Source organism: Solea solea, chromosome 10, assembly GCF_958295425.1.
Source record: "Solea solea chromosome 10, fSolSol10.1, whole genome shotgun sequence".
NCBI lineage: Eukaryota > Metazoa > Chordata > Actinopteri > Pleuronectiformes > Soleidae > Solea > Solea solea.
The window spans coordinates 9,029,832-9,041,455 of record NC_081143.1 but is presented as its reverse complement, the minus strand read 5'-3'; the positions used below and the strand labels follow the sequence as shown (position 1 = coordinate 9,041,455).

The window sequence follows — 11,624 nt, the reverse complement described above, 5'->3', positions numbered from 1 at the left end:
TGTAATAAAATAATTGCTTTAAATATTCACACAAAAGTATGTTATGTTATCAATATGTTATGTTATCGATTTCTGTCCATGAAAAACCACAATTATCTGGTTTCTTCAACATTCACTGACAAGCAAAACTTTAGCTGTTCTGACATTTGTTTGCGAACATTACTAATGTTGTCTGATAAGAAACTTTTTTTTAATCATTTTTTTTACCATAGCGGCCTGCCCCAGTTGCATCTTAACATAATCATCAATTTTATCCAAAAAAAGTGTGTGCTGCTGTTTGGAAGTAATATTTTTTGGGCAACCTGTCCTGGGTGTCAGTGGTGGAGCAATTCCTTGCTACCTATCAACTTTGAGCAGAAACAGAAATAGTGTGCTGTGTCCTTGTCACCTTTCCTGTGCATAGCTACCTAATCTATCCTCACACCTGTCTAGTGGGAGAAGAACTATCGATTTTGGTGTTTGAATGTGGACGGGGCAGCTGTAAAATCTGAAACACCTTGAGATGACAAAAGTGAAAACTCTATTTAAGAATTTAGCCACCTTAATGTGGACAAAGCCTAACATTGCTTCACATTGCCTATTGAAATTTTAATATTCAAACTGTGTTCACTGTGTTAAGATGTGTAAGACTGTGTTTTCAAAAAATCTATTGCTTCAGTAAATCCAATGAAGCAAAACAGGCAAGTGATTTGCAACAATAGCATTCAAAAGTGGGGCCACACAGTTGGTGTGGTGGTGAGCACTCTTGCCTTTGCAGCAAGAAGACCAGGGTTTGCAACCCAGTCAGAACAAGGGCCTTTCTGCATGGAGTTTTTCCAGTATCTAACCACAGTCCAAAAACATGCAATATGGGATAGGCAAATTGACTGTAGGTGCGAGAGTAGATGGTTGTATGTCTCTATGTGACCCTGTGATGGACTGGCGATTGTGTCCAGGGTGTACCCCGTCTTTCACCCTATGTCAGCTGAGATTGGCACAGCAAAGCGGTAGAAGATGGATGAATGCATGGCATTCAACAGTTTGATACCCTGTGAAATCTGACTGTAACCGTGTAGAAATGATGTCAGTGCAAAGGCGCACTGCTCATCGTGTTATTCCTGTAGACCAAACAATTTGCATATCAAATGAGGGGTAAATTTAGGAAGCACTCTGTATTCATCACATCTCATTTGGTTTCGTCTGACAGTGGAGACAGACCACAGCCCATCAAACATGTATCATTTCCAGTGGAAACCAAGGTAATTTTTCATTTTTTGCATGTCTCATTTTTTTTTTTTCGGCTCTTTTCTACAGACAGGGAAGAATGATGCTGTATAGGGGAATGACATGAATGGATAGGGTAGAATAGAAAAGAGGAGTGGAGAGTGAACTCCTGACCTGAGGCTGTATGGCTGCTATAGATGGAGGTGGATAAATCGGACAACACGGCACGAGGAAGACATTTCTAAATGCAATACTTCCATGAAAAATACTGTAATCTGCTCAGGATAAAACGTCTGGACAAAGATTGATACTGTGGCATATATAAAGAGCTTTTAGTTCAAGAGACATTTGTCCTTGGGAGACATATGAATGACCACATGAATGTATTTTTATCCACTCCAACAGCATGGCTTATTGGTTTTTAGGTGATACTAATATATCTGAGTCATTGGAATGAAATGTTCATTGTTCTGCAGAGAGGCACTGACTTTGTTGATAAATTTCATCATTTATGCAAACTTGCAGTGCACTAACTAAATTATTGGTGGTGCTGCCACCTTATAATGCATGTCTCATAATAAACATATAATTGAAATTAAATCTTCATGCCTATCCGTAGTTGACATTTGGTCCAGATTACACTTTTTTTTCTCCGCAGTTTCCCAGCAAAGAAAATTCAATTTTACTTTTCTGCAAACAATGGAGAATGTTGTATTTGGTAAAAAATAATGTCAGAATTTTTATCTGGAAGATATTGCGGTGTGTGGACATTCCACTGTGATTTTATAGTTGGCGAGATTGAAATGTCAACCACACATTTTGAAACCAGTTTGAGTCCAAACATTGGAATAATTATTGTGTGTTATATTCTAAGTTATGGGGGACATGTTGGTGTGTTTTATGAAGAGCTTGCAATGCTGTGTTTTCAAAGAGAGGATTAAGTTAAATGAATTTAACTTGTAACTCGTATGTAAGTTAGCCTAAACCTAACCACCATCCCCCTCATTTCCTTATTTCAGCCAAAAGAACTACAAGTGGTTAAAACACTATGCACTGAACATGAAGTCTTCAGACTTTGCAACAAAAGACATTATCTTCATACATTAGTTTAAGGAATTAAACCTCAGGAGCCTGCACAGACTTGTGGATATCAGGTGATGAATCCTTCATGAATGTGATGTGCGAATAGAATTTAGATGGGTTGCCATGGAATCAATCCATGGTAGTAACCTTGCACATTTCACCATTAGGGTAATTTTCCACTCAAGATGTTTATGGCCTGTTTGATGCTAATTAAGTATTTGTTGAACAAATGGCATTTCAGTCTGTCAGTACTTATATTGTTTTGCACTACATAGGAAATTGCTGCTTGCTTTATCAACATGGTAAAACACAATATGCTGCTAAACATCAATATGTGACCACTGTCACTGTGTCCATGTCAGCAAGCAAATGTTGGCTATCACCTAGTTAAAGCGGCGTTTTCCCGACACACAGCTGCACAACCTTTTGGACCTCGATACTTAAATTCAAACTGAAAAGAGAACAGAGCATTTTTAGCTATAAATAAATAATTGTTTCTTCCTTCATTAGCTTTTATACTATTTCATACTTTCATAATTTCATGTACTGCTGTTATTTTGAGTCTTCTTACTTGTTTCTCTACATTTCTTTTGTTTTAAGCACTCGAGGAAGTGGTTATATAATATTCGAAAAGTTTCTACATGTCTAGAAAAATAAAAAAGCATGTCTGTTTAAGTGTTTGTGGAAAAAACACGTTGGCTTTAATGCAGGTTTGCAACTGAGGATCAACGTGTTAATGCTCAAATAAGGAGAAAACAACCAGAGCTGACCATCTGGCAGCGCTGTTAGAGAGCAGAAAGTGCTATTCTCCTGTGAAAACTATCACCAACGATTCCACAGTGTAAATGTTACCGACAACATGACATCTCTCTTCCCTTCAATTAAAACATTAATTGAACCAACAAGTGCTTATTCAGCTATAAAATTTTATTAAGAGTGGCTTTATTAGACGGTATATCTGAATCAACTGCCCGTGCACTATAATGTCACAAGAGGCATATTTACAGCAGCCAGCATGTGCGTGTGTGTGTGTGTGTGTGTGCGTACGCACCACTCTTCCTCTAGTGAAGCAGAGGCTGCTGCTTCACAGAATGGATGGCTGCTGTCAGGAGAAGAGATAGATTGATAGGGGAAGAGAGGGAAAGGGGGCGAAAGACAGGTTGAGGCGGCGTGAAGAGTGTGAGGCGATGGCAGATGGTGTGCGAGAGATGGAGTCCTCCGCTCTTCCATCCTCGCTGGGAGGAAATAAGAAGTATATGGTGAACCCTGAAGAAATAAAAGGACACTATGATTGTTTAACAAATTGATTTTCTCCTGTAACTGAGTCTCCTGTGCGCCACGTCTACCCACTGACTTGTCTCCTCTCTGCTGGAACATAATCCTTCCTGGACTTTCTTATTTATTAATCAAATACTCTTGTATTCACATCCAGTTTCTAATTTGTATTTGCCTGCCAGCAACCACCTCTAGAATTGTAGCACAGCAACACTGATAGAAAACATGACAAATTACATGGTGTTAGGCACACTCTCTGCTTAAAGGTAGGAACATGACATTTGCAGAAATCCATTAGAGAATGTTTTATCCAGATTTCTGTCATTGTTTTCATTCACTCTCATCTTTCTCGTTCACCTCTGAAATCCTTAATTCCTTGTAAACTGTGTGTGTGTGTTAAGTTTTATCTCAGAGTCACAGCTTTGGTATCAACATAGCATATTAAAGATTAAAAAAAGCATATGGGGAAAAACATTAGGGATTATTAAAGTGATAAATATATGAGCAACAAAAGACAGTCACTAAACTTACAAAGGTGCATGTATATAAAAGTAATTTCTGAGGCTATGAAGATTAATTTGCAGTAAATATATTGCAATGGACTTCTACATCTACAAATGTACAATTCAAATTGATTTAATGTACAGCAGATGCATCACTTTTTTGTTTTCCCATAAATGGTTTCCGATGTTCTTGTATTTGTAGCTTTGTGAGGACCAAAAACTGTATAAACCATATGGAGTGAGGACATTTTGGGAAGGTGAGGACATTTTGGCTGGGTCTCACATTGTGAGGGTCGAATGCTTCGCAAACGTGTGTGTGTGTGTGTGTGTGTGTGTTGGGCATTTGAGGATTTGAGGTGTGTTTGTCTACTTTGATTGGGTTGTCGAAATCACCTGGTGTCAAATTTCTGCAGTTTTTCAAAATTCACTTGTTTTATATTTTTGTATGTTTTATTTAGCTGCAACGCAATGTCAGAAAGAAGAAAAAAAAAGATTATAAACCTCTGTGTAGCCGAAACCAAATTTATGTGCTTTGTCTTTTTAAGTACATGGTCATTTATTTGCTTGTGTGTGAAAATTATCTTTTCATTGCGTGTTCATCGAGAATTGGATGCAGAAATCCTAACAGTGAGAAGACATGGAAATGTCCACAAAAAGGAAAGGAGGAAGATTGAGGTTAACAGCTGTATGACTTCACAATAATTAATCGGGTTAGACACAGTGGTGAGGAGCGAAAAATTGCTGAAGTTCAGATACAACCGAAAAAGGGCATTTTCTCAAATTCCCCATTAATTTTAAAACCTGAGCATTATCTTTATCCCCTTCTGGGGGTTTGGCTTTAGAACTCAGTGTAAGTATTTACCACAGCATGCTGCACTGAAAAGCCCTGTCTTATATTGCTACTCTCCGCCCACCGAGAAATTAGTCATGACATATATGAGGGAGGCGGAGGAGACGAGGGATTTGGAAGGTCAGGCTGAGTTGAAGACATCATTGGCGCCTACGGGAAAGGAGACAGCATATTTACGAACTTTAAAGATTTATGGAAAGATGAAGTTGAAGCTCAGTCCATAATCATATTTTCACATTTGTCATGTTTCATACAGGGCCTGATGTAAGCATTAAAATATTCAAACTCAACTAGTTATGTGAGCGAGAGGATGAGTTAGGTAAAAAAAAAAAAAAATATACTGATTAAATCAATAAATAATGAAGCTACGGATTGAAGAAAACATCAATTTGCCTCTGTCTAGCCTCATAAGCTCGGGAGCTTTGAAACTGTGACTTATTAATGAATGAATGACAAGTACAAAGAGTGATCAATAATTGAAGGAGACGTTAAGTATTTGCTACATCACACCAAAACCAGGAGATGTAACTAAACTAAAACAGAGCAAAGTAATTGTAAGCAGGTGATGGTGTGATTTATTTGATTTATAAAGCACTTTTCTTTTGCAACAAGTCTTATGCTCAGTCTGTGGCTTTTTTGTCATGCACAAAACAAGACATGAGAGCCAGAGAAGGCTGCAGGCGGCGAGACCAAACACACTTGAATGCTGTTGCCGATTTTTAATAATGGCGGGTTTGATTCTTGTGTTGGACGTCACTCCCTGACCAATAAGTGGCCGGCGGTCTGTTGACGTCACATTTTGGTATCGGCTCAGTTCGCTTGGAACCTTGCCAGAGCAGGTAGCAAAAAAAGCACCAGGTACAATCACCAGTTTTTGTTGTTAGTGTGTTATTAGAGTTAGTCTGTTCTTCTTAGGTCATACTGTTTTTACCTTTATTTTAAGCATCCTTTGGATATAGTTATGTAATAGTTGATTTGAACACAGTTTCTGCATGTTTTTGGTTGAATTAAAAGTGGGTTATTTCTCTAGAACTGAAATGGAAGCCTGATCTGGGACAACTGCTTACAACAGTTTTATGGGTTTTGCTGCAGATGTGCTAAGAGCATACCCACCAGCAGAATGAGAACATGACCCGCTGACACAACGAGCCATAAACACTGTGATGAGGTAGAATCCATTCTGCCTGGTCATTGAGGCAACGCTACTCAGCTTCAAGAGATACATAAATAACCATGAGACAGGGAGAGAGTGCAGGTGGTGGTGGAGGTGGAGGTTACACTATGTCTGCATTATCAGAAATTGTCCAGCCTTCCTGGTAAACTCTCACCCGGATATGACCTTTCAGTGGGTTGAAAGGCATCTGATGTACACATACACAGGATGGGTAAAAGCACTTCAAAAGACACCGCTGACCTATCCTCATGGATTGACCAGAGCTGCCCAGACACATCTATCTCCTGGAGGATAAATTAAATGAAGCATGACGAGAAAAGAAGTTGTTTACACCTATACTAAGTTTCAAGGCCGCCACACAGTGTGAGAGCCATTCTTGTCTTTGAACAGAAGATAACAGTGTTCATTTAAAGCAAACCATTATCTGGGAAGAATAGAAGATGTCTTGTAAGTGTTTAAGGCCACGTCTGCTGCCTAATTTTGATCATATTGTAAAGACTTTCTGTTGAGTATCGAGCTGCTTTCTCTTTATCTGAAAGGATTTATAACTGCATCTAATTTAACTAATTCAAATAATTGTCCAGTCAAGAAAAGGAAACCTTGAATTGTCTATGCCTCTCTCCTGCAGTATAGACTTAATATTGACTTATTTGCTTGCATGCGGACACTGAAACATGTGCTCAGGCATTTCAGCTGATAGTGGATGTTTTTCAATTATCCCATTAAGGGTTTTTACAAAATCATCATGCAGTTCATGATCGTGTCACACGCCCCCCACCAAGTGCAGAACGATCTCAAAGAATACAAGTAGCTTTGAGATTCTCTGATGTAATTGTCTCATGTGCAGCAGGATCCCTGCTGGGCTTGTTGTTTTTACAGGCTTTACTGTTTCCTGATCTATACATTTTGTCTTGAGGGATTACAGATCATAAATATATCCTAAATCCTTATAACTAGTTCTAAATCTTTATTTCTGGTGCTGAAAATTCACCCAAAGATGTTGGCGTATAAATAAAAACAGTTGCACAGCAGTAATGTCTTTATTTGATCTTTTTCAATGTGCTCATAGCAGAGAAGTAAACACTTGTTCTTTTAGAAAAGGACAGAGGTTGGCGTAACATGAAAATCCTTCAGGGCATTGTTCATATTTATACAAACAATACAATTTTACCATATAGACACATGTGTGGTCAAGCGGTGCCACACAATAATACTGTACTGTTCTCAGTTATTTACACAAGAAAAAAGCTTTAGCCCGTGCGGCTATAAATTTAAAGATGAAAATATTGACTGTATAAGTCATTTTGATGTCCTACTGGATAATATCACAGTTGGTGTGTGTGCATGTGTGTGCGAGCAGCAGACAATAAAACAGTTATAATGTGTTTGGTTTTTACTGTGGCCAAGTGCTTAAGGGAGAGAAAAGACATGTAGCAGAGAAAATAACTGAAGAGAATGCAACGACACTCGACCAGGGAGAGTCAAGCCCTTTTGAGAAAGTAGGCATATACATACACACACACACACACAAATAATCCCTATCTGGCATTTGGGATTAGATGTGGCGAACTCTTGTCTCGTTTTATCACTAAACATTTTTCAATTTGTCCCATTTTATTTTTTTACACACATTCTTTCATAGCATACTTGGTGAGAACCCTCAGACATAACGCTTTTCTTAGCCCCAAACCCTTCCCTTGACCATCACCAATAAATACAATTCTACCCATAAACCTACAACTAAGCCGTAACCCTGAAAAAGCCCTTAAAAGTTCAGAGGACCAGCCAAAATATCCTCACTCTCCCAGAATGGCCTTGCTCCCTATGGTTTGTACATTTTGTTGGTCCTCATATAGATATACTGACAAGTACACACACACACACGCACACACACTTTAAGCCTCAGTGGTTGACCAGCTGTCTCAGCAGTACTTCTGTATTCCATCTCTTGTCTCAGAGGAGGGAGGAGGATGCAAACACATGCCTTGCAGACCAAATTAAGACGCCATCCTACTGTACAGGCCGCCATATCCATACATTCATCCATACAGTAACAAGTCCTCAAAAAAATTAATAAAAACCCACAACATGATGGAGAGTTTCCCTTACATGTCCCAGTTTAGATAACGGGAGCCACACGCAACAATGAAGCTGACATATATCTGTGTAGTATTCGAAGATGAGTCTTATTTTTAGTGAAACAGTTTTGCTACTAAACAGTAAGCAAGGAGCCCCTTCGTCCCATTGGTCCACATATCGGGAGTGTGACGTTATAGAAAGAACAGAAAAACTGAGACAGAGAGAGAGAGAGAGAGAGAGAGAGAGAGAGAAAGGAGTCATCCGACCATCTCGCATCACAAACAACGGTCGTGTGGAGATTGTCAAGGCCTTCGCATTATAGTCAGTGAATGAGGTCACATTATAAATCAAGTGTCTCTGTAAACCCTTCGCCTCCAGTGCAGCCATTGTGGTGTGCATGCAGCACATTTAACTGTCAGTTTATCATATTAAATGAAGGGAGAAGAAGTCACTGAGGAGGGGGAATGAACCAAAGCCACCATCAGAGTCCAAATGCAGTCTGAGAATGGCATTTAATGAAAGCCTTCTTTGCGAATATCCTTAGTGCTTCAACCATTGTACTTCAACATCTTTATTCTACCTCAGTTCGATGATGTGTTCTCTTAAGAATCTCTTCATTTTAAGTGTAATCCCTGAAGGCAAAGGTGTGGAAATACTCTTTGTTATACAGCTCACAACAAGACTGCAGGGAAAATGTCTATTTAAAATCCAGCTGTGCAGGATGACCCCCCCTCAGAAAGATCGTTTCCATGACTTGCAAAGGATCTTCTGGAAGGCTCTACGGAAGTCCTGGTTAAAAATGGTGTAGATGACTGGGTTTAAGGAGCTGTTACAGTAGCCAATCCAGAAAAAGAACTTGAACAGGGTCTCTGGAATCTGGCACGGCTCCCGGCAGATGCCATACAGGCTGTAGGAGAAGAAGAAGGGGAACCAGCACACAACAAATACGCCCATGACGACGGCAAGGACGAAAGTGAAGCGTTTCTCCCTGGCAGCTGAGACTTTCTTACGGTTGACGGTGCTCCGGCGTTTGCGGCGGGACGAGAAGAGCTCTATGGACTTGGCACTGGCACGTGACTTCCTGCTGGAGTGTTTGGAGGCTAAGCTGCTCTTCCGACTAGACTTCCTGTCTTTCCTGTCGCCGTGATGTTGTCTGGATGAATTCTTTTTAGGTTTCTCATCGGAGGAGCTGCTATCCTCATAGTCGTCATCGTGGTCTGCTTGTTGGTTTGCGTTCGGTCGAGGCGACTGAGCTGACTGCTCCTGGCAGTGCCCATTCTCACTTTCCTGGTCTTTCCTGCTCCCGCCCCTTTTAGAATTTAATGACCCACCCGCTTCAGCTCGGTCCATCCCATTCTCCAGAGGTGAGTCCACATCCCTCTTCTTCTCTGACATTGTTCTGGTCCTGGTCTTTGCCACCTGGTAGATCCGGATATACACAAGAATCATGATAACACAGGGTGCGAAGAAAGAGCCGATGCTGGAGTACAGGATGTACCAGGTCTCATCATTCAGGATACACTGGGGACTGGCCTCATTGTTGCTCCTGTCCATTGATATAAGTGGTGGGAAGGAGATGACAGCTGAGATCAACCACACCACCACAATCATCCCTTTAACTCTTTTTGGTGTTCTCTTCAAGTTATACTCTACAGCCTGTGTCACCGACCAGTATCTGTCCAAACTGATGGCACACAGATGAACAATAGAAGAGGTGCAGAATAAAACGTCCAGAGCCAGATAGATGTCACACCAGACTTTGCCAAAAAACCAATAGCCCATGAGTTCATTTGCCAGAGAAAATGGCATGACAAGGGTGGCCACCAGTATGTCCGCACTGGCCAGGGAGACAAGAAAAAGGTTCTGGGGTGGTTTCAGAGCTCTGCTCGTTAAAACAGCAATGACAACCAAGACATTCCCGACAATTGTAAACAAAATCAGAAAGCTGATAAGTCCAGCCAGACCCCAGATAGCGAGCTGTGAGTACTGGTTCTGTGAAGTGGCATTAGAGGAGATATTTTCTGCCTCTATCCCATCTTCCAGGTTGGAGCTGTTTAAGAAATCCATTTTGAGTGTTTTTTCTTCGTCTATGAAGAATAAAAAAACAACAACAAAAAAACAAAATAACAAAACTAAATGTGCAAAAATAAAATGCAGAGATATCCCTTTTGGACTTCAATGACAGAAATCAGCATCAAATGTTGTTTTTCTTCTTTCCTCACCTGCTATAGTCCACATCCTGCATGCAAGTCTTTCCTTAGGGAAAAAATGAGAAGGAGAGCCTGAGAGAAAAACAGAAAGGTGGTGGCAAGTCCGGTTTTTCTTTTTAAGTCCTGGTTTCAAATATGTGCAGGATGCACAGCAGCAGCAGCAGCAGCATTCTTTCCATGGTTGGAGAGCGGACTCTCCTCATCTCCTCCTCTCCCATCCCGACTGCGCCCGCATCTCTCCACCTCCGCCTCCCCGTTGTGTCCTGAGAGAGGTTTGTAACAACCACGTGTCTTTTTTTCCTTTTTTTTCCATCAGAAAAAGAAAAAAAAAATACGAGCATGTACCCTCCCCGCTCAGTGAAGGAGATGGAAGCTGTTAGTGAAGGAGCCGAGATGTGGTTGGTGAAATAAACCAAAAATCTTCATGAGTGGAACTTTATTCGTGAATAATTAATTAGGTTCAGTCTAAGCTGCTGCTGGTGGAGGAGGGAGGAGTGCGCTTGATTTCTCTGCGTTATGGAGCTGTAACTGACTGACGGGCTCAGTCAAACAGATGATGAGCGCGTCTTTGCTCATGAGACTTTTGAAGGTCTGTTTCAGCAGGCAGAGCGCGATCCGCTCCATGTTTCAGAAACAGGGTGAGCGGGAGCTGCTTGATGGAGGTCACATTGCCATCAAACACGCACAGACTGGCAGCGCATGTAGCAGCAGCAGCAGCAGCAGCGGAGCGCACGCATCGCGCAGCTCTGTCCTTCAGGGCGCGCACACACGCTGGAGGTCAGTGTTGCAACAATCTGGACAAGCGCAGAAAAAAAACACGAGCAGCGTGATTATCTATAGGCAATATCATATCTGCACACAACATCAGGTGAATAGATTTTCCAGTTTTGATTAACTTCTGCCCCGAGGGAGGAACGCGGGGAGAGTCAATAAGCGTGACCTTGTAGTGGAAACTTGATTTCCCCGCTCTCTCGTGCCATCATTGGCTTGAGTGTTTGTGTTGTGCTAATTGTGCTGATAAGAAGATTACAGGATTACAGGGTGCAGTTGTCTTGTTGTGATGGAGCTGAGCAGCACTTTTCTCTTTTGGAGATATCACAGACACTAAATCATCACTGCATAGGAAGCAAGCTGTACAGATTAGGCTTCAGGGCTGGTGTGATCCATCAGTATTAATATTAACGCATGGTTTCATCTCCTATGGGTTTTATCGAGAGATGAATCTACTATGACACCACCACTTACAT

General features: G+C 41.0%; 1 protein-coding gene across 1 annotated transcript; it reads right to left on the bottom strand.

Annotated features, from left to right (window-relative positions):
* Positions 1 to 7,114: 7,114 nt before the first annotated feature.
* On the bottom strand, positions 7,115 to 10,808 carry adra2c (adrenoceptor alpha 2C). Its single transcript, XM_058640656.1, has one exon. The coding sequence runs from the start codon at positions 10,232 to 10,234 to the stop codon at positions 8,900 to 8,902; it is 1,335 nt and encodes a 444-aa protein (XP_058496639.1). The 5' UTR covers positions 10,235 to 10,808; the 3' UTR covers positions 7,115 to 8,899.
* Positions 10,809 to 11,624: the final 816 nt, after the last annotated feature.